The 23,778-nt window shown below is 37.2% G+C and overlaps 2 protein-coding genes across 2 annotated transcripts in view; one reads left to right on the forward strand and one right to left on the reverse strand.

Annotated features, from left to right (window-relative positions):
- CUNH9orf85 (chromosome unknown C9orf85 homolog) overlaps positions 1 to 8,894 on the reverse strand; it is a 51,733-nt gene extending 42,839 nt beyond the window's left edge. Inside the window, exon 1 of the mRNA XM_054583264.1 lies at positions 8,710 to 8,894. Within this exon, the coding sequence (XP_054439239.1) occupies positions 8,710 to 8,811 (102 nt within the window). The 5' untranslated portion in view covers positions 8,812 to 8,894. The remainder of the gene's footprint in view (positions 1 to 8,709) is intronic.
- A 675-nt stretch (positions 8,895 to 9,569) lies between these two features.
- Positions 9,570 to 23,778, forward strand: part of ABHD17B (abhydrolase domain containing 17B, depalmitoylase) — a 39,240-nt gene continuing 25,031 nt past the window's right edge. Inside the window, exon 1 of the mRNA XM_054583024.1 lies at positions 9,570 to 9,929. The gene's annotated coding sequence lies outside the window, so the exon portion shown is untranslated. The remainder of the gene's footprint in view (positions 9,930 to 23,778) is intronic.

Raw genomic sequence — 23,778 nt, forward strand, 5'->3', positions numbered from 1 at the left:
TCACCTGAAAATTTCTTGTATAATGTGTGAAATAGGGCTCTATATTTGTTTTATTTCAAGTAATAGAGGTCCATGCACCTTATTTGTTTAATGAGCCATATTTTACCCATTGATTTTAAATAACAACTTAATCATATATTGTATTGTTAGATATATACGTTTGTCTCTAGAATGTTCATTATATTTCATTGATCTACTTGATTATTTCTGTGCTGATATCATGTTGGTTTAATTGCTGAGACTTTATAATGGTTTTTTTTTAACATTTCATAATTAACTTTCACATTTAAAAAATAAATAAAATCAATCAGCATTTAAGAAAGATAGAGAGAGAGATGGAACTCCTACCTTTTGTGACAATATGGCTGGAACTGGAGAATATTAAGCTAAGTGAAATAAGCCAGTTGATGAAAGACTATTACCATATTATCTCACCTATACATGGACTGTATTCAACAAAATAAACTAATGAACAAAATAAACCACAGACGTGGAAACATGGAGCAGACTGAAAGTGACCAGAGTGGAGGCGGAAATAGGACAATGGTGGGAAGAAGAGGAAGGGACTAGACAAAGAACATGTATGAATGACCCCTGGACATGGACAAGAGAGTGGGAATTGACTGTGGGAGAGGGGGATGGTGGTGGGATGGGTGGGGGGGAATAAAGGGGAAAAAATAGAGACAACTGTAATAGAATAAACATGATTTATAAATTAAAAATTAGAAAAAAATAAAATAAAATTGTAACCATGATAGAAAACTAACTAAATAAATAAATAGATGAACCTTTATTCATTCACTCAAACATCACTGCAAAAATTTGTGTCCAAATTCTTCCCTCAAAAATGAATAAAAGAGAAGCCTCATTTTCAAAACATTCCCCAGCCCAACAACAATTTTACCTAATCCTCTTCATTTCATTTTCAGATTAAACTCCGTCAACTTCCTGACCCACAACGTACAAAATCATCAGCACCCACTCTTCTTCCTCCTTTATTCATCTATCTGATTCCATTCAGCTTCTCCTTGACCCTTTCATCCCCAAGATGTACTAACTCCTTGAGGACAACACTTTACCAATTATTCCATCTCTCCCTTTATTTCTGATTTATTCTGGTACTTCCCTGGTCTACCTTCATCACAGCATTTAACATATTATGAGAATTATTTATTTACTTTATTCAATCACCAACTACTTATATAATGCCTCCTATGGAACAATTCCTGATCTAGGTTTTGAGAATGTAAAGAAAATCTTTCCTTCATAGAAATCATATTCTACGGTGGGCCATAAATAAGACAAACTAGTAAACAAACAATATGTCAGGAAGTAATGAAGTTATGAAAATTAACAATGTATCAACTCACAGTTTTGATAACTCAACACACAATGTGAGAAAAGGGCAAGAACTAAGGGTGATTCTTGTATTTTTGGTCTGAGAAACTGGGTAAATAATGGAGTTGTTTACAGAGCTAGAGAACACTAGAGGAGAAAAGGTCTGAGAGAGAAAAATGAAGAGTTCATTCTTTGCCGTGTTAAATGTAAGATACCTTTTGGATACTCAAGAATAGAGGTCAAGTAGGTAGTTTAACAATAACTGCAGATCAGGAGCAGGTTGGCCTAGAGTTCCAGATCTCAAAGGTATTAGTGTAAAAACAGTATTTAAAAGCGTGGACTGAGCTAAAAGAAGAAATTATTTCAGGAGACCAAGAGGCAAATGATGCTGACCAAGTGAATGAGATGAGAACTGAGCATTATTAACCAAGGATTTGGAAAGGGAAATCAATAACATTGACAAGAGTGGTTTTGGTGAAATGATGGGTACAAAAACTATTTGGATAGGGATAGAAACAATGGGATGTAAAGAAGTGGAGAACCAGGAGCTTTTCTAGAATGAGGAAGAAAATACAGGGTAGAACTATAAAAGAACACGGATTCTACCTAAGGAGAATCTTTTTAAGAAACTGAACCCACTAGAGATGGAAAAATTGATGATGCAAGAGAACATGGGCAACAACTAAGGAGACTTAAGTCCTTTAGGGAGAAAGCTCCAAGGTTCAAGTGGAAGGACTAGACTTGGGAGATACAGGCCTTTTACCCACTTTAACAGAAAGGCAGCATATATGGGTACAGATGCAGGTAGTTTGGTATATGTGATGGTAGAATAATAGAAAACTGGATATAAGCAGGGTTAGGATTTTCCCAGGCAAATACCACAGAGGGAAAGAAGGATAAGGGAGCTGAGATATATGCAAAGGAAAAAAAGCAGTTATTAATGGAGCACGCACTCCAAGCTGGATAAGGTGGGAAAAGGGGGCATGAATGAGGTACAGGGGAAAGCGGAAGGGTAAATAGTACTCAATGGAGTTAAAAATACAGGGTCCAGAACAAATAAATAATGCCCCTTTTTTTATTACAAAATCATAAGCATGTAATTCTGTAACATGACAGTACTAGACTCAAGCACACCATATGCCATTTTAGGTCAAATGTTCAAACTAAAACTATAAATTATTACACCCATATTATTACCCTACCAACCACACTCAAGCAGACTTACTTCTGCCAGACTATCTATCTACCTGAGGAATACGGAAACCAAGTAAGAGACGGCAGTCAGTATTTTTTAAAAATTTTTAAGTGGAACAATTATAAGCAATAATAGAGCTTAAAGATTTTTGACCATGGAAACATATTTCCAAAGTCGCGGGGTAGGGGAGTGGGTTTACAGCTGAGAGATCAAATGGTGGATTATCCATGTGAATGTAGCAATCACTAAATATGATGACAGGAATTGTGGAAAAGCAGTGAGCCAGGTACAAATGAGGAGGTATAACTAGAAAGCAAGGACAGATCTGAGGGGATTACACTCTGATGGTATGTATTTCAGGAAAGCTAGGGTTTTGAGTGAGGACGAAAGAGGCTAAAGCAGCAAATGAGAGAAAGAGTTCCAAAGGAGCGGGGGACAGTTCAACAAACACCACTGCTTAAGGACTACAGGGAAACATAGTCAGGTAGGGCAAGAAAGTGAAAGAAATTTTATTTTCAACACTATGTCTGTATTTGATGGTAATAAACTATCAACTACAGGATGCAAATTGGAATGGTCAGGGGAGGGGGCATTAAAAAGGTTAGAAGATTGCATCAAGTTGGATATGCACAAAACCAAACGAGAGTGAAATTCCCCAGTAGCAAAGGCCCACTTGGGAATCTTGGACCAAGGGGGAAAATAAAAGATCCAAATCAAATAAATAAACACCTTTCTAAGCTTTGTGAGAACAGTTCAGTACCTTTCCAATAAATTCCCATTCTGCTTAAGTTAGCAACTACGAAGTCCTAGTGATTATTTCCTTCATGTAGAAGGCCTTGTACATATCAGGCAAGTTCAGAAAAGGAAAGTTTATTTAATTTATTTACTATATTTAAGTGCTATTTGACCTAGAGTGGTAAGGAAAATATCAGTAGGGAATCTTAGGCATGTTAGCTATTTCTTTATCCCCTTCTCATTTCATTTCTTCCTTTCACAAAAGTCAATGGTGAGAAAAAGAGCAAGGACGGTTGAAGACGAAGCGAGCTGACAGCAGGGTTGTTGTGGGGACAGCAGGATTCTCTGTACACCTGTCTGTGACCTCAGATTAACACTTGCGCAGGCGTGTAAAGAGTCCTACAGCTTAGAACAAATGTCACAGTGGCTTAACTCTCTCACCCCTGAGGCTCTTTGTCCAACTGCACCACTCCCTACTAGGTTTTTCTAAATGCAAAATAAACTACTTTGAGGAGAGTTAATATAAATGATGAGTTTCTTTCTCTCTCAGGTGAACTAATTTACCTAGATGAAAAATTCTGAGAATATTTCTAATAGTGTAGTACAATATTTAGCTTCATGTAGAAACAAATGTTGACAACTATAAAACTTTATGACTCAATAGTGAGTACAGTACTATTCCATTATTCTTTAACACTCAGATCAAATCAAGACAAATTAGTTTCAGTTGTCATTCATTGCCTATTAAATAAAATATCTAAAAATATATGATTGAGCTCTGACCAGTGTGACTCAATTGGGCGTCATCCCACAAAGCTGAATGTTGCCTATTTGATCCCTGGTCAGTGCACATGCCTGGGCTGCAGTTTGGTTCCAGGTCAGGGCACTAGAGGCAGCAGATAGATGTAACTTTGGGCACATCATTCACCTCTTAAGTTCTAATTTCCCAGTATGCAATATGGGATAATTACAGCATTATCTTAGGGCTCTTTTGAAGATCAAATTAGATAATGTGTATCAAATGTGCACAGTGACTACTAACACACTTAAGTATAAAATATTAGCTGTTATTAACAAAAGTTCTAAAACTATTTAGAATAGAGAGCCTTAGATTTTCAGTTTCCTATTCCATCTCAAGGTAAAGACAAGAATTTCCCAAAACCGAATGCTCCCCCCAAAATTGGTTAAGTTCAGTAGGCATTAGGTAAACCAAAGGTTTCCACAGCTAAGCAAGTTTTGGTTGACTGAACTTTTTTTAACTGCAAAACATCTGAGTGCATTATGCTACTGTACACTATGACTCCCTAAAAGTGGTATCTAGTCTATAATATTTCCAAAGTAACTTGACCATGAAATTGACTCCTGACTTATTGAGAAGATCAGGTAATCCTAGGGCACTAACATTTTAGGAATGCTAGTAAAAACAATGCTGACTACATATAGAAAACAAATAGCACCCTTCAGAAGACGATAAATGATTTTCCTGTTTTATTTCTTTAAATGCTTTGTATCCTTCAGATCTCAGGAAAGCCTTTTTAACCCTCCAAACTTAACCAAGTCTTCCTGTCAGGTGCTCTCAGGGTTCTCTTAGACCTTTCCTGCATAGCCCTTACTGCCACTTGTGTTAACATACTCTAGAGATTACTTGATTAATGCTTGCCACCTTGCCCACCAAACCATAAGCTTCAATTAAAGTCATGTCAGTATATTATGCTCAACTCTATACCCCTAAGTAGATGCACGATGTTTGATAACAGATGTGGAACAAATATGTGATACAAGAACTTTACTGCAGCTTTATTTGTCATAGTGAAAAACTTTACTAATATTAAAGTAATTAGCCCTGGCTGGTGTGACTCAGTGGACTGAGCACCAGCCTGCAAACAAAGAGGTCGCTGGTTCGATTCCTGGTCAGGACACATGCCTGGGCTGCAGGCCAGATCCCCAGCTGGGGGTGTGCGAGAAGCAACGGATCTATGTATCTCTCATGCATTGATATTTCTCTCCCTCCATTTCCCTCTCTTTAAAAACAAACAAAAATTCTTAAAAAACAAAGTAAGGTAATTAAGTTACTCCACATGTATTATAGAATATTACACAGCCATTAAAAAGAATTAGTTTAATCTCTATGTTTTGATACATCCACTTTACTAAATGAGAAAGAAAAATGAATTTTATTACATACAGGGGTAGGCAAAGATTTACAGTTGTGAGTACATGAAACAGTTTATTCTTGTACTATTTACTATTATATTATTTTTCCATATAAACAACTGTAAACCTACTTTTGCCCACCCCTACAGATGTGTAAAAATATACACATCAAATTGTAAACAGTGACTGTACCTGAAAAGAAATATGGCTGGGAAAGGGTACTTTCACTTTTATACTTTATTCATTACTCTATTATTATTATCATTATTTTAGATTTTATTTATTTTCTTTTAGAGAGAAGGGAAAGGAAGAAGAAAGAGAGGGAAACATTAATGTGCAAGAGACACATGGATCAGTTGCTTCTCGGCACGCCCCCTACTGGGGACCCAGCCCACAACCCAGATATGTGCACTGACTAGGAATGCAATTGTTTGCAGGCCAGCGTTCAATTCACAGAATCACACCAGCCACGGCTTATTTTTCTATTATTTCAACATTCAGCAAGTATGTATTTCTTCTCTAATTTTTTTAGGCTTTGAGCCACTGCAAGTCCACATAAATTATATCATATATTTTATGTTTAGTTCATATTTGTATCACTATTTCTGAAAAATATTTTTTAATGATTCCCCATAGCAATCTTAAGAGGAAAGTAAAACAACAGATAGTACTAACCCCATATTGCAGACTGATAGCTTTAGGTAAAGTACTTACCATCACACAGCAAAATAAATGAGAGAACTGGGGTCAAAATGTGGCTCTTGTTTCTTAATCTATTGTTCTTCTCATTACACAGCACTGCCTTTACAGTAAGAATCACAAGGCTGTCTTGGTAATATCTGCATTTTAGTACCAAACGACTAGAAGAGATTTAATCCTATTTTTGACTCTCCAAGTCCCAAGAAGGCACTGCAGGCAAGCGGACATAGAGGCCTCTTTCCAAAAACCCCAGAGAAGGAAAAGTTTAAAAATCCCAGTGCAAGCTCCTCACTATTAGACAACTCCCTTATATTAAGCTAAAGTTTACCTGTTAGTTTGAAACTGGTCCAAGTTTGACCACTTGGAATGGCACAGAACAAGCTTCTCTCTTCCTCTAGAAAATATTCTAGTACATGAAGACAGCTATCACTTCTGCCCTTTTGGGAATGGGTATTTTACACATACACATTTCCCAATAAAACATCTGTCATTACCCATCTTCTAATTTCAGTGAGGTCCTAAAAAATTGCTTGGCAGAAAAGGAGAACTATCATGCAGGACTCCTACAAAATAATGAGGTACATGTAGTCAATTGTTACTACAATACTATATGGAGAGTTACAGAGAATCATTCACTTCTTATCACTCCTTCTTTGTTAAATGTCACTGAATCAAATAGCTCTCTGATATAAAGCATAGGAATGAAGTCAGAGTCAGATGCTTCTGACAAAATCTTGGCTGTAGATAGTGGCATCTAGCTGGCTCCAGAATTTGCTATAAATGCAGCCAATTATTAGTCCTCCATTAGACAGATGAACAATCAACCTAATTATCTTTCCTCAGTAAAATATTTCTTGCTGTTTTTCTCTCTACCTCCAATAACAGAGCACCTGATGTTTATACCAATGGACAAATGAGGCTTCCTCACACTTTAAAAAGAAGCAAAGGAATAAATGATAAAAGTTATGAACAAAATTAAAACTTAATGATTGAACTTGAGACTCATGAAAAGATTTAAGACCACAATAACATGGCTGTTAGATAACACCAAGAAAATGAACAGTACAAGAAGTCTATGAAGAACTGCTAGCACAAGAAGCGAGTTCAAGAAGTCTTGTACCTAAGTACAAGAAGTACAGTATGGTACACTGTAGCTAAATAGTTATTTAAAACTGCTCTTTATCATCTGATGAAAAACAATCAGATTTAAATGCTTGTGCAAAAACTTACAGTAAGAACACAGGACCAGACGGACATCTATTGGGAATAGCACAGCTTTTTATTCAGGTTCACGTATCACAGTAGGCATGAACTTGGGAATTATCTTTCCAAATATTGCTTCAGTTTTGGTTTTTTCTTCCTGAATCTGAACCTAAGATACAGAAGAGACTCCCTGAGCACTTAATTGAAAATATCCCTCTTTACTGAACTGTCTTTCCCTCATCAGAATTTATTATAACTTGTAACTATGTATCTTTGTGCTTGCTTATTGTCCAATGACTCAGGAAACTATAAACTCCTTCAAAGCAAAGTCAACTCTTTTTAACATTGTATGTACTTAAGCACAGGGCTCTGTACATGGAATGTGCTCATTAAATATTTGTAGAGTTAGTGAAGACTGAAAGAGGAAAGGAAAAGGGGTTTGCTTTCAACATTTCTCAATGTTGAGAGCTTAATCACTTGTTGGACATTATGATCTAGACCATTTATATATATCATTTAGTTTAGCTTCACAACAATCCTGCCAGGTTTCTCATTTGAAACTAAAGTACAGCTTAGAGAAATTAAATATTAAATAATTCACTTAAGCCTCATACCTAGTAAATCTGAACTACAGTTTGTGTGAATATCAGGTTTATCTGATGTGATGGTGGCCCCCAAGATACCCTTGTTTTCAATTTGTCTCCTCTCCTTATGACTATGAAGTTGGAGGGGCAGACACCTACAGCAAACTAGCTGTATACAACCCAACACCTCTGACTATGTAGAAAATTTGAATTTTCTTCCAGTTTACAGAAAACCTGCTACAGAAGTAAGTGACTTATAAAAAGCAAAACAAGCTTTTTATATTAATCACACAATTTGATCCTCAAAATAATCTTTACAAAATAGCCTACTATTATCCATTATGTTGGTGAGGGCACTAGGGCTAAGAGCGCTTAATCCTTCACATTGTTCCTACAAATTTATAGGCTTAGGGTTTTTCAAGAAATGGTTGCTGCATAAACTTCGTACATAATCTGACACTCGTGCCATAATCCTCGTTTTCCTATGGCAAGTATATGATCCAGACGGGGGCATTCAACAATTCAATTTACTTACTTACATTTTAGGTTTGATGAGGGTCCCATTCACTCTTTGTGCAATTATTTAAATGTTGACTGCCAAATGCATTTATAAGACAACACATCCAGGTCAAAGAAAGGCTGTGGGAATACCATTTTGAAAAGGGTTACACTGAAGCCAAAACTAACTCTGGGCTACGGTCCACAATCGCCCTCGCCAAGTACTTTCATTTCCTCTTTCCCCTCCCCTGAACCATTCATTGCTTCCTGGAGTCAGATTTCGTGCAACAGGCAGGTTCCTACCTTAGTCTGAACACTCTTAACAAACTTGTCATTTTTGAAGCTAAACGTATTCTGATGCCTCTGAGGCCTGGAACGGGCCACGTTCCCTTTCTGGGAGCTCATCGCCGAAATCACAACCACGCGCTCGGACAAGGACGATGCAAATAACCAGTTGCCAGAAACTGCCTCTTAGAGTAGACGCCTCCGTCACTGACCCGGAAGGAACTCATCCAGCTTTTTTTTTTCCGCCCCGCCCCCGTCATCCCACGTGACTCCTTACGGAGGTCAAAGGACACCCTCAGCCCGTCTGCAACTTCAATGCTCTTGCACGGGGCCAGGGCTCCCTCCCTCCGCTTCACCTCTCTATCAAACACCACAAATAAATACCCCTTTCTTCGAGGCGAGAATTACCCCATTGGTCCGAACTGGGCAGCTCATTAAGGCGGAGGTACAGGGAACTTGTACGCCTATTGGCCCTTCTTTTCCGCAATCCCCGCCTCCTGCCGACTCAGTTCAGCCTCTCCCGGCTCCCGACTCCGCATGGCGAGTTGTGATTGGTGGAAGTCGGGCGAAGCTAGGCTGCGTCCCTCCCCCGGCCAGCTTGCAGGCTCGAGCACGGGTCAGCTTTGGCATCTTCATCCAGTCAGTGACCAACTCCTGGCTTAGCAAGTCTTCTGCTGGTCTTCGTCGCTTCCCTTCCAGCTTTCCTCCCGCCACGAGGGCGAGCCCAGCGGCTGCCAGGCTGAAAAGCGCAAAGAAAGGGGAATTGAAGAGAAGAAAGACCTGGCTAGGTCTGGGTGGTGTCTGCAGTACCAGAAAGGGCGGTGGTGGTGGCGGTGGTGGCGGCGGCGGCGGCGGCGGCGGCGGCAGCAGCAGCAGCGGCTGCGACCACGGCCACTCGGGACTTAAGGCCCGAGAGCAGCCGGCGGCGGCGGCAGCTCCAGCGCCTTGCGCCGGGGCCGTTAGTCAGCAGAACACGAGCTCGTGTGGCGGAACAGGGCCGTTTCGAGGAGGCGGGACTCGAGAGCGCGAGTGGGCCCTCTCGGGCGCTGCCGTCTTGACTCGTCCAGTCGCCGGGGACAGCAGCCCTCGTCCCTCCTCCTCGGCCGGGCCCGTCTACAGGCTGGGAGAATCCGGCGGCGGCGGCATCGCGGATCGCGCCCTGTGGAGGACAGCGCGTCGCAGAGTTTCTCTCCCAGCCCTTTCTGCCAGACACCTTGGCTGCAGTCCCTCAGGTGCAGGTGCGTGAGGCGGGGGGAGCTGGGGCGCTGCGGCCCGGCGTGGGGAGGGGGCGCTAGGCCTGGAGCCGCAGCGCCGTAGGGACTAGAAGCCGCCGGCTGGGCGGGGGGAGGGGAGCGGGAGGCGTCTTTGTTGTTGGAGACCGGGATCCCACTCGACGCCGGACAAGGCGGGGAAGCCCCTCTGGATTGGGTCTGTGTTTTGGAGAGGCTTCTCCGGTGGTTACTTGAAAGGGAAAGGTAGAATAGGGTCCCTGTGGTAGGCGAGCCTGCGGGAATCTGGGGGCAGGGAGGAACAGGCTGACGGGCTAGGAAAAGGTCTCTTAGGTCCTCCTTGTCGAGAAGGGTCTCATATCACTTCCTTGGCTTTTCTCCTAGTAGACCGACAGGTGAGGTCAGGTTCACTGTGAGACTCGCGGCGCCCGAGAGCTTTCTCCTGAATGCCCTCGTGTGTCAGCCTCGATTTGAGATCGAATCTGCCGGGTGCTCAGTGATTTGTGTATTTCGGTCGGGCCATAGGGGTTTTTTTCCTCTAGATGGACGAACTTTAATCTTACCTATTTTCGAACTCTGGGGTAGACGCGTCAGGGGTTTTCAATCGGATAATTGGAGTTTATGTTTGGATTTTTTTTTTTTAAATTCTGAAACGAAAGTTCTGTCAAGTTAGATTGCATTATTGTGAAGGTCTTTTGTAAAAGAGAACCCCGTTTCTTGTTTAAAAAAAAAATGTTCATGGTAATCCATGGTGAAATTTCTGCCTGTGCCTGGGCATAATTTTTTTTTTTTTTTTTAACGATGCCTTGATTTAAGTCAGTGTGAGGTGGATTTGGTAAAAGAAAGGATGAATAACGGAATACAGAAAGGGTGACCTTTAAATTTTGGCTGTTTATGAAAAGGTTATTCGTATTTAATACTTTCTGTACTATATAACAGTTGATACGCAAGATGATTCATTGATTTCTTTTTTTAAGGCTTCAATTAACAAAATGAATTTGAGTAAAAAGTCATGTACATGTGGTAATAACATTCACTCGTTTACATTAACAGGGAGACTTAAAACGAACTTTTCTTCATAAACAGTTTGTCTCTTCATATTTGTATAGCATAAGCTGGGTGATATGTCTGATCTAATAACCAATGTAACAGTCATAATTGCAGTGGTCTAATTTAAGGCTGTTCAACTCTTGTTGGTAAATTTCTATTTTGCGAGTGAGGGTGGTGGGTTACTTGAAACAGTGGAGATAGCTCTGTTTTCGCTAATAAAAAATGTAAAGTCCCTGCTGTCTAATAATTGCTATATTATTTAAGATGGAGGAAATCAATAGCACGCTCACCCATATTTTAACCACTCGTTTCTCCTACTCTAGTATTAATAAGGTTAATTGGCAAGGATGGGATTAAATTTTTAGCAGGCCTAGGCAGTTTTAACTTTGTCCTTTACTGTATGGTACTGTAGTAGGTAAGTGGCTTGTTTTGTTGAGTATTTTTGCCCATTTTGAAATGTGTATGAAATGACATCTAACAACTTTCAGTATCCCTGTGACAAAATTACTGTAAAGCATCATGACAAAATAATGTTTTGGTAGCTTAATGGACACAGAATGGGTCTGCAATTCCAGGCCAGGTATCCCACATCTGAGTCAGTTTCTCCATCTGTGATCTAGAGTTAATAAAATATGCCAGCTGCTCACTTCATACAAATGTCAGTGAGAATCAACACTCTAGTTAAGTGACATTGATTGTTTTAGTTAAATAAGGGTACTTTTTAGTGCAATTCTCCTTTGTTTTGGTATTATAAATTTCAATTTCCTGGTGAAGAATTAGCATAAATGAACAGTTGTAGAGAAAGTACTTACTTATATGCCATTGAGGAATTGATAAACTGTTTCTTCCATGTTAAGATTCATGTTATATCTTTAGAATCAGAGATGCCAAGAAAAGAGAGTAACAAATTAACTTGTTTGGTTTATTTACTGGTAGATTTTATTTCTCATGTATCCACATATTTCCTCTTACTGCACAAAAATTATACCTGCCTCTTGTACCCTGTTAAAAATTTCTCACATACATTGCCCTATATGCTTCTCAAATCCAGCCTTGTGAGTTAGGGGGAAATGATGTTTTATGACTTTTTTTTTAACAGATGAAATAAAGCCCAGAGAAGTTAATTATTTGAATTGCCCAAAGCTACACAATTTGTAAGATGTAGAATTGAGACTTGAAGCTGAGCTTTCTGACATCTAGTCCTAAACCCTTTGCCTGTGGAGCAGTGTTTTCCAAACACCTGTCTAAACCCAAAAGTTTTTGCCAATTCAGGTAAAATGAGAAATAATATAGCAATATAAGCATTGGCAACATACAACATAATGAATATCCATGTACCCATTACCAATTTGAAGAAATAAAACTATGAAACAAACTGAAGTGTCTTCATGGTACTGTATATACCCCTCTTAAATCCTACTACCGCCTTTCCCCCATTCCTCACCACTAACCCCAGCTTAATACATCGTTCCTGTGGCTTTCTTCGCTCAGTTTGCCAAGATTTACCTGTGTTTATTCAAGTAGTTCTAGTTTCTTTATTTTTACTGCACTATGGTATGTGTTCCACATTATGTGACTATACCAAGTTCCTGTTGGTCATTTTAGTTGTTTCCAATTGTTTGCCTATTAAACAATGCTGTAGGGAATATTCTTGTATACGTTTACTTAGGTGCATGTTTCTGTAGGTCAGTGGTCCTTGACCCTGTATCTCATTTTTATAGAAATATTTTGCAACTTTCCCAATACTGTCCTAAAATAAAATTCATAATAATAAACTAACATTCATATTTTAAAGAAAGTAATGTACTTAATAAAATATAAGATGTAATTTACAGCAAAGTAATATCATGCTGTGGCTTAACCGCACTCTAAATCTCGCTACCAAGTCTGATAGACCAGTAGCATCAGATTTCTTAGAGGTTGTTAAATCAGAAGCTCAGGCCCTACCCTACTAACTCAGATGCTGAATTTTAACAAGATTCCCAGGTGATTTGTTTGCACATTTAAGTCTAAGAAGCACTGCCAGAAATAGTAGTAGTCAGCTACTTTGCACCAATGGGTAGTATCACCATGAACAGGACAACTACAAATGCAGATTAAAACAGGTGTGTTGAATTGGGTATTCACTGTTATTGATGATAAGTTCCTGAAACTATTTTCAGTGTTAAACAAAAAGTGTGGTGATTTCTTTAAACAGTGGATGCATTCTTAAAAATCATCTGTATTAAAACAACACATATACTGTGTTAAGCTCTGTTTATAAATATCTGACCTTATATTTTCTCACCCTGTTCTCTTAAGTCAATATCCAGCAGAATGTTCAAAAGACATGGGACATGGGGCTGCATTATCTCTACACACCAAGAGTGCTTGGCATCCTAGGCATCTGTTCAGTTAGTGCCCCCCATTCATTGTAACAAACAAAAGACAGCAATGAGGAAGAGTGCCCTGGGATATGTCTAGTAGTAGTAGCTTTCTAGAACACAGGTAGATGTTGCTTCTTCAGCTTTATTAGGTAACTACCAGTTTTCTCTCCAAACTGTCTCAGTGATAGGTAAGACAGTCTTATTTTCCCACCTTCCAAATACTTTAGACTTCTTAAGTTTTGCCATTCTAAGGAATATGAAATGGTGCCTCACTGTAGTTTTATTTGCATCTCCCCAGTTAGCACTGTAATTGAGAACACTATGATTTATTTTTAGCCATTCATATTCTTTTTCTATGAATTACTTGGGGTTTGTTTTTTTTTTAATGGGGTTGTTTATCTTACTGATTTGTAAATGCTTTTCATGTATTCTGGTAACAATACTTGGAGGGCTTTACAAATATCTTTCTAGTCTTTAGCACTCCTTTTCACTTTAAATATGGTGCCTTTTGATGACTAGATATTCTTAATTTTAATGTCAAATTTAATCTCCAGTGGTTGTGCTTTTTCTTGTTAAAGGAAGTCTTCTCCATCTTGACGTTATAGATTCTGTTAAAGCTTCTTTTAAAAGTTTTACTTTTTCATACTATATCTTAAATTTACAAAAAACTCTTATTATCTAATGAAGTGTTTGTGAACCTAAATTTGCTCAGTAAAAATGACTAGCCTTTATACTGAAATTGTCATTTCTCTGTTAATATATTCTGATGAACTTGCTAGTTCATATTTCATATGTAATGTCCTTTTGTTGTAAAATTAAAATTTGGCAATTGTCACTCCAACTTGTTTTGTTTTTTGTTTTTTATTTTAGTGTAACTGGTTTTTGAAATCCATGAGGTTTGAGTCCTGCCCAGTAGGGCTACTTAGGTTGAGTGTTGTCCCACAAAGCACAAGGTGCTGCGGTTCTCTGGTGGGGTGCTTGCGGGAGGCAGCCTAACGGTGGTCCTCTTGCATCGGCATGTCTCGCCCTCTTTTTCTCCCTCCCATCTCTCAAAAAAAATTATTTTTAAGAAGAAATCCATAATGTTTGAGAACCACTGATTCAAAGTACTTTTGATTCCTCTGTTTCATCTATGCCTCCCTTCAGCCTCTAAAACATAGAAAGTGAGCAGGCATTCTTAAGTATCGATTTTTTATCTGTTGTATCCTCCACATTCCACAGTTTATTTTACACGTTTCTCATGACTTTTTATCTGGCTACAATTTTTAAAAATGATACTTAGTGACCCTAATTTTTAAACATAATTTCAGAGTAAGTTTAAGTATTTTCATGTTAATTTGGCTCAGATGTAGGCCCTGTTTTCTTAAGAATCAAAAGCGAGAATGGTTAACAAGTTTTTGCATACAGGTAAACGTGAAAAAGTGGGAAAGGAAAAATGGGCCAGGCTACTGTGAATTAGTCACTATGCCAGGGGTGGGGTTACATCTGTAAAGGAAACCAAGATCCCTAACTTCCTAGAGCTTTAACCACCTAGTGGAGGACCATAGGCAATGTGAACAATTAAATAAATAAATTTGTTAGGAAATGATAAATACTTCTAAAGAAAAAGTATAGAAGGGTAAGGGGGGACTTACTAAATAGGATGGTTAGAGTAGATTTCATTGAGAAAGGGGAGAATGAGCTGAGATGTATAGTGAGGGCATTAAGCCGTACATGAAGAAAACATTAGCAAATCTTGGAAGAGTGGGCAGAATGTAATCTTTACATTAAACCTGTGTTCCTGGCTCTCCCATTTAAGTTGTGTGAACTTGGACAGGTTAATTGACTTAACAACCTGAAGCCTTGATTTCCTCATGTGTAAAAGGATGATAAGCTGAGGAAAGTATTATTAAGATAAAGGAGATAATAAGTGAAAGCATCTCCCCCCCACCCAGTTCCCATGTAGCACTCTATATTTTCATAGTATTTATCATAGTGTATAATAATCTGTGTCTTTAGTTGATAAAATTTATCTCACCCATATTCAGAAATATTAATGAGAAGAACCAGTCAGTGTGGTAATGTAGTTCATTATCATAGTCATTTGTAAAGTAACTTTACACCTGTTTTTATTTGAAGATCATCTTATGCAGAGTTGTTGAGAAAATGTTTTGTATTTATAGAATGTCTTTATACCAGAGCTCCACATTATATTATAGATATTAGCTTATTAATCACTGTACATCATCTTTGTAATGGAGGCAGTAGATAGGTATCATCTCGCACTTGAAGGAATCAAGCTGCTAAATGGCATAAAGTGACACAGAACATCAAGGAGAATTTGGATCAAATCTGATTACATTTGACTATATTTTCACTGTGTTCCCCATTTTTCTTCAATATTGCTAAAATTGACTCTAAATTATAAAACCAAAACTGTGTGGCCTATGTTATATTGTCAGATCATGGCCTTTGGAAAATCATTAAGACAACAGTATTTTATTGGGTTGACCAAAGAGTCCATATGGCTTTATTTTCCATAAAAGGCATATTTTTCATTTTCACCAATAACTTCATTGATTTGGATATTTTGAGTATGTCAACTATCTCCCAGGTAGTACAACCTTGATTGTTTGTTCTCTGTCTATGTCTCAATTGGATCGCTACCAACTTCAACTGGTCTACCACACTGTGGACCATCGTCCAGTGAGAAATCTCCAGCATGAAACTTCACAAACCACTTTCAACACTTTGGATCAGTCCAGCACCTTCTCCATACACTGCACAAATCTTTTTGCATTTCAGTTGGCATTTTTATCTTTCTTGAAATAATCACAATATGCCGAAAATATTGCATATTTTCTTCCATCTTCAGTATTAAAGTAGCTATACAGAAATTCACCAATTTTGATTTTTTTTTTAAAAAATGCACGCTGATGACAGCTATCACAATACAATCTAACAAAATTGTTTCAGATGAATTTAAAGACAACTGAGCTCTCCTAGAGCCATCTTACAGAAAAAAACAAGCAACCAACCAATAGTTGTTACTTTCAGTTTTCCATCGTGAAATTTTTCACAGGGTCTAAGGAGGTGATATTAGAATTGGCAATAGAGTTAGAGGCTTTTACCCTTAAAAATACATAGTGCTGCAGAGATTCTTTTCATTATGGCTGTCTTGGAGTATTTAACTAAGATTTATTTTTAAGATGTAGTCACACAGCATTAAGAAAATAAATATATGTTTTATGTAGGTCAGGATGAATAACAAAGGAGTTGAAATAACCTCATTAAACTTGATGTAGGCAATTCTTCATTCCAGTCCCAACAAACCTGAAGTAAAGCCAGTGTCTCCAAGAACAGAATTAGAAGACATCATCAGTTTATAAGTTTCAATAAACTTGTTTGGTTTCTGAATTTAGAAGATTGATTTTAAAAGTTTTTAAAATCAATTGAAATAATACCTGTAATACTTTCCCTAATATACCATCCATAGATGGTGACCTAGGTATTTTGTTTCTGATTACTATCCTGCTTGGTGTACTGATAATTTTTCACTCCCTGGTTTTGCCACCCCCAACTCCAAATGTAAAAATTATTCTCTGTGCATAAATTATCAGCAAGAAAATAATGCTGATCAGTCACCTGGTTTGTCAAGTTTATATTTGAAATGCTACAGGTTACATTTTGTTCAGTGTTTTTAACAGACCTCAATGTAACTTCAATTAATAAATATTTATGGCAATAAAGTTAATAGGAGTGAGGACTTTTTAAAATTATACATTAAGGACATTCTGATACAATCCCCAAGGGTTAAAATGGCTTTCAATTTCTTTGTTAGAATTCATGAGAAAACATGGTTCATGAGCTAATATATGCTTAGGCGCGCGCGCGCGCACACACACACACACACAGTTTCACTGAAGAGATTATATTGTCAGTGTAAGAATGGTTCAGGAGATTTTTTCCCCCTAGAGAAAAAAGTAAAACTTAAACAGAAGTTTAAAAAAAAAAAAAAAAGCAGTAGAGGTTTTATTTATTTGTAGGAAGAGGTGATAAACGAGGGAGGATTTTACCAACAGAGATGGCAACAGTGTGTGCAAAGGCATAAAAGCAAGAATGTTTTATTGAGGAACAGGATGTTCAGTAGGAGGAATGAATAGTGTGGACAAAAAAAGGGTCGTATACTAAACCTGGCAAACTCAGATGAGGCCTGCATGGTAGCCTTCCAAATTCAGAGACCTAAAAGTAACCACATAGGATGGTGGTCTGAAATTAAAATTTTCTGACTAAAACAGTTCAAGGTAGGTATCATGTCCTAGCAAAGGTCAGTCTTCACCTTAGAGCCTGTCTGTTGTCTTTTTGCATCAAAGATAACATAACCTTTGGAATATCCAAGTAATTTCTTCTTTTCTGGTCCCCTCAAAGCACAGTCACCCCACCAGAGCAGAGACCACAAACCCCCTTATTGTCATTATCATGTTAATTGCTGTCAACTATCCTTTACCTTCCTATGTAAAAGAATTATGTGTCTGTTCCTTTTACTTTGTATCCAATTCGAGAGATTTCCCAGCTTCACTTCCCCCAATCTATCACCAGTGAATTTCATGTAACCCCTTTATCTCTTCCCCTTTTATTCTGATATATAACATAAGTGGTTAAACTCGATTTCTGCAGCATTTTCTCAATCACTTGAGGTTTTGCTTCCCAGCAGTTGCCAATTTGGCTCAAATAAAACTCAAAAATTCTTACAGGTTAGGGTGTTTCTAACGTTGACAACAGGGAAGTGCTCAGGAAAAGGATAGAGACCAGGAAGCAGAGAGGGTGAGGGAATCATGTATGGTATGCTGAAGAATTTAGATTTATTCAAGAGGGCTTTATAAGGTTCATTGAAAGATTTTAATCAGGAAAGTGACATCACCCAGCGGCAATGTTGTGTGGATTAGAAAGGTATGAGAGAGATTAGCCAGTGATTTTATAACAAATGAAAAGTGGCTGAGCTAAAATGTGGCTGAGAGGATGGAGATACTTAGGGGATAGATAGACCTTTATTAAATGAGAAGAGTGAAGAGAGGAGGAGGGAGGATAATACTAAGGAGATTATCAGGGTCTACAGCCTAAATAAAGGCCTGTGCTAGAGATTTAAGTTTCTGGATTTAGGCATTATTACTGTATGAACAGTAGTTGAAGCCATGAGTGTGGCTTCAGTAAAATGACTGGAATACAAAAGATTGATCAAAGTGGTAGTTGAAGCCACCATGGGTTTGAGTGGGTTAAACAAAAGATAAGACAAAATGGCCAATCTGAGAGGTTTTTTTAATTATTAATTAAATAATAAGTAAATAAAACCTTTGAAGAAGTCACCAGAAAAATGAAGATTGAAATTTATTTTCAAGAAGGAAGGAAAGGACAATAGTGTATAATGCCACAAAGCAATCTTTTTTAAATTGAAGACTGAGAAATGCCCAGTGGATTTTGAAATTGTAAGAGGTCATTTATCAGTGATCCTAAATGGATTAACAATTTGAGGATAGATGTTAGCTCACAATTCATTTGGAGCCTAATGGGGGAATAGTGGGGAGTTTGATTCTGGAGGACACTCAGAGTTAGTAGGTAGAATGTAGGTGCACACACCTTTTTTTGTTGTTGTTTTTAAAGTCTTAAATATGTTTATGAACAGAAGAGATAAACCAGTAAAGCAGGAGAGGCTGAAGATGTAAGAAACCTACATAGAAGATAACTGATTGGGCATGGTCTCTGAAGATGTTAGAGGGATTGGAACCCTCTAGAATATGAATTGATTGATAGCATCCAGAAAGATTATCAAATACATGCCTGTGTGTTCCAAGTTAAAGAACAAAATAATACTGTACATCAACTGTAATCTAAAATAATTTTTTAAGAAAAAGAACTTTTTTTTTTTTCCTTGGCATCTGATACGCCAGGAATTTGAATCATGTCTCATAAAATGTTCCAAACAACTCTACAGTTTACAGATAAGAAAATTAAGGTTTAGGGAAAAAAAATTGTCTAAAGTCACACAACTGGAAGATAACTAAGCTGAGATTTGATTGCATTCATGTCTAATTCCAAAGGCCAGTAGTTTTAAAATTTTTTACTTGGAGGAACCAAATTTCCAAAATGGAGGGGAAAATAATAGGCTACCAACTTAAGTTTTGTGAGGAAAAATTAAAACTTAACGTCTTACCATTTTTAATTTCTTACAGAAGTTTTCTATTTTCACGAAAAGATAATGTTGGAAAAAAGTATGAAGGACATGATTTCGGAATAAAAGGATAACCTTTAAATTTACTAAGCCAACTATTTCTGTCCTTAGTTTTTCTTCACCAAAGAAGCATAAAAATTTATAAACTAGCACTAGCCCTCAGGTCACTCTTGGCAACAAAAACTCATGAAATAACAACTTTATATATAAAAATGTACATTAAAATTAATATAGTATTTTTTACATACTAGAAACTTTTCATATTTTGTTTAGCTGCAAATTGATTTCTAAGGGTTCTCATTACCAAACTTCTAAGAAATTAATAAAATGACTAAAATTGAAGCAACTCAAAAATACATAGTATTAATTCTTCAACTTTTCCTTTTGTTAATTTGATACTTTGAGTTTCATGTATTATGTCTTATTTTAAAAATATCTGAAAGACATTGAAAATCTAAATATTTTCAGGAAGAAATCAAATTGTTCTAGCAGTATTTTGTAACATTGCTTACTATCCTTCCTTGTCCTATTTGGGGAATATTATCCTGTATGCAGAAACTTACTTACTTAAGGAAATATAAATAGTGCCAGCCAACTATAACAGTGTATCTTTAATCAACACATAGGTTTCTGCCAGATTGAAAAATTGAGCTAGGGTCCATATTATTATTCTCTTTAAATCTGAAGTTCTGCTTCTGCCTGTGATGGCACTGGAAAGGAGTATGGCGGGGAGGGGGAGCAGAAATCAATGTTTAGGGGCTTACAGCCACCATTGTTGCCAGCATTCTCCTCCCCTTAGGTCCTGAGGCTATGGAGAGATTTGGCGTGGTGTTCACTAGTATATCCCTTGATGTTGATGCTGGTCGTGAAAATGGAAAGAACTTATTTTCTTGGCCTCTTGAATACCCCAGTCATTGGGTAGTTTACCTTTAAGTTTGAACTAGGATAAATCGCTACCATCTGAGCTCTTCAGCAGTTACAGTTGGTCAACCCAACTAGATGGCAAGGCAAGGCACTTTTAAAACCATATTTGCTTTGGTGGTGGTGTTAGGGCATTATCACTTACCACTTAGGGACTGGATGATGCACTTGGGGACTACAGAAAACAAATCACTCGTTTATTTTAAATTTCCAAATCCTTTCAAAATAAATGCTGTAAGGATACACATTCGATCCCAAAATAAACTCTCAAACATATGAGAATGTTCAGTTTTGCCCATACAAAGCTTAAATTATCTCTTCAAAATAGTTCATGAATACTAGGCTTTCTAAAATGGCCTCCCAAATTAATCATTTGGGAAGGGTTTCAACCTTTTTTTTTTCTTCTTTTTGTCCACCATCCAAATAACCCTTTAAAAAAAGGATTTTCCAGCCTTGTCGAAGTATGCTCATGATATAATTTAATATATATAAAAATAGTGTTACAGCATTGTAATCAGGAAATTGATTTTATATGTTGCAGATAATTGACATTAACCAGATAACACATATCTCCAGTTAGTGAATTGTAATTACTCTCAACCTAATGGCCTGTTTATTATCTCTTGGGGATTATATAGGGTTGGCAAAATATGTTTACAGTTTTGAGTACATGAAACATTTTTTCTTGTATTAGTAAATAATTACTGTATTAGTTTTCATAAGAACAACTGTACACCCTATTTTGCCCACCCCGTAAGCGTATCAGAAGGTGTTTTTTTAATCTGTGGACTATAATGTAACTAGAACCACAACTTTGTTATTTAGCATGGTTTCCAGAAAGATTGAAGCCATAAATTACATTCATTAGTGTTTTTAATTTGGTTCAAAACAACAAACTTATTTTGAGTATATTTAGCATTATCTCAGGTGGGTTTGTGGTTTTTTTTTTTTTAAGAATCACCATTTTTTAGAAGATTTTATGTATTTTTAGAAGGGGAAGAGGAAAGAGGGAGGAAAACACCAATATGTGGTTGCCTCTTGTGCGCCCCCTACTGGGGACCTGTCCTGCAACCCAGGCATGTGCCCTGACTGAGAATCGAACCAGTGACGACCCTTCGATTCAGGATGCATGATCTGAGTTTATATGCTGTCAGGTTTTTAGGTTCTTACTTGCTTTACTCTTCTTTCATTTAGTTAGTAGATTTTTTTGATCAGGTATTGCCTAAATACTGCTAAAGAAAACACATGGTCACTGACCTGATACAGTAAAGACAATAGCCAATAATCAAATAAGCCTGTAGGTGAATACATGGCAGGGAGCACAATTTGCAAGTACACTAAAGGAGGAGAACTGGGTACTGTGAGAAAGAATAACATAGTTTAGATTTGGAATTAACAAGATCCCTGAAAAAATGACTTTTTTTGAAACTGGATTAGTGAGAGGTCAGGTAAAGCATTTGTGCAGACCCAAACGTAGGAATAGCTTTCATGATCTCCAGAAAGTGTAAAATAGTAAGGGAGGCTGCAGCTCTAGGGAGGGTATCAAAATAAGTTTGGAAAGTTAAGCAAAGGTCAGATCATTCAAGGCCTTTAAGGAAGGACCTGTGGAGAAATTTGATTTTATTCCAAGTACAGAAAGAAGCCATCAAGGAGTCCTTAAACAGGAGGTTACCTTACAGGCTGGCTACATAGAAAAGAAATTATAGATTGAGAGTGTATGAATGGAAGAAATTAACACCCCCTCAAATTTATTTCTTGTTTACTCACACATTTTGAGTTGTTCCTTCAGTTGTCCTATTCTACATAACCCTGATGAGTCCTTTTGTTTTTAAAGGCTAGGAACTACAAAAGGGTAGAAAACATAACCTCAGTAAACCAAGAGACTTGCATATGTGTTCAGTATGCAGTTAAATGTGACAGAAATTGAATGATTTCTCAATTAAATCCTTTTTGCATTTAAACTTTAAGGAGTTGGGGTCAATGAAAACTACCTACTATTTGATACTGTTTTGACTCGTTCTTAGTAGTGCTCCCACAGGTGTTATTTTTTTCTTTACAAATGTCTTTTTTAGATTCCACTTTTAATAGAACATACAATAAGATTTCCTGTAAAGGCAAGGAGAACAAGAGAGCCATCTAGTTATATAAAGAAAGATAATGTGAATATAAGATAAGGTGCCCCCAAAATTTAGGCAGATTGTAGAGGAGAAGGGAGGATTTAGTATGGTAAAATATTCTTGCTGGGAGAAAGCTCTAGATGTTACAATTCAGTCTCCTCACATTAAAATCGAGACCATTAAGGAAGGGCTTATAAATTCACTTTAAATAGAATTATAACCAGAACCTCAATTTCCTAGGTTGGTGCAGTTTCTACTATTCCTTTGTTTTATTAAAATGAGATACATATGATATGAAACAAGACTTTTCAAAAGTTTAAAATTGTATGTGATGCCAAAAAAAAACAGATGACTTTGATATTTCATGCCTAACATAGTATGTAAGATAGTATTTAATAACCCAGTTGATGAGGTTTATAAGGATGATCTTTAATGCTTGCTTTCCTTCCTCATCCCAAATATTTATACCAGAGATACACTAGACATGTAGACTACTAAGACTAGCTGTCACATTCTTTTCAAGTCAGTTACCTCTACTGTTTGTTTTTTTTTTACCAAAACGTTTCTTTCCTTCCTTACATCCCTCTTTTCTCTGGTTGCATTACTTGGCATACAGCGTCAGTATAGTGTTCTCTAAAACACTTCAGAAACTGTGTCTCAAAGACAACAAGAGTCTACAATATTTATTGTTTGCTACTTGTGTCTTTAAAAGAGGAATATAAGACAAAATATTAATGGAAATATCAAGTAAATCAACAATATCTTTATTTCACAGTGTAGAAAGTTACATGTTACCAAATTGGAGAAAAATACTTTTAAGTGTAGTCAAGTATTGATGGTTAACTGAAGGATGTGGTTTATACATTTTGCAATATAAATGATCATTCATTTGTTAATTTTTTCCTCCTTTCTGCCTTGGACTCTTTGCTTAGTTCTTTCTCACTGCCATACTCTTACATGTGTTATTCTCCTAGCCTTGATGGTTTTCCTTCTATTTTTGGAAATTATATCTCACTCTAAAATTCTAACTTTCACATACTCTTTCCTAATTGATACCTACTTTTGTCTGATTTCTGAAACTTAAAACCTACCCCCCCTTATATAACACTTAATTTTTCATAGAATGAAAAGACCCTCTAGAGCATTAATTTATTAATATTAAGTTATGTAGCATTCATTATAATACATTTAAAATACTG

This window comes from Pteronotus mesoamericanus, unplaced genomic scaffold (genome assembly GCF_021234165.1).
Source record: "Pteronotus mesoamericanus isolate MK-2021 breed Mesoamerican mustached bat unplaced genomic scaffold, CSHL_Meso_final contig_73, whole genome shotgun sequence".
In the NCBI taxonomy this organism is placed as follows: Eukaryota; Metazoa; Chordata; class Mammalia; order Chiroptera; family Mormoopidae; genus Pteronotus; species Pteronotus mesoamericanus.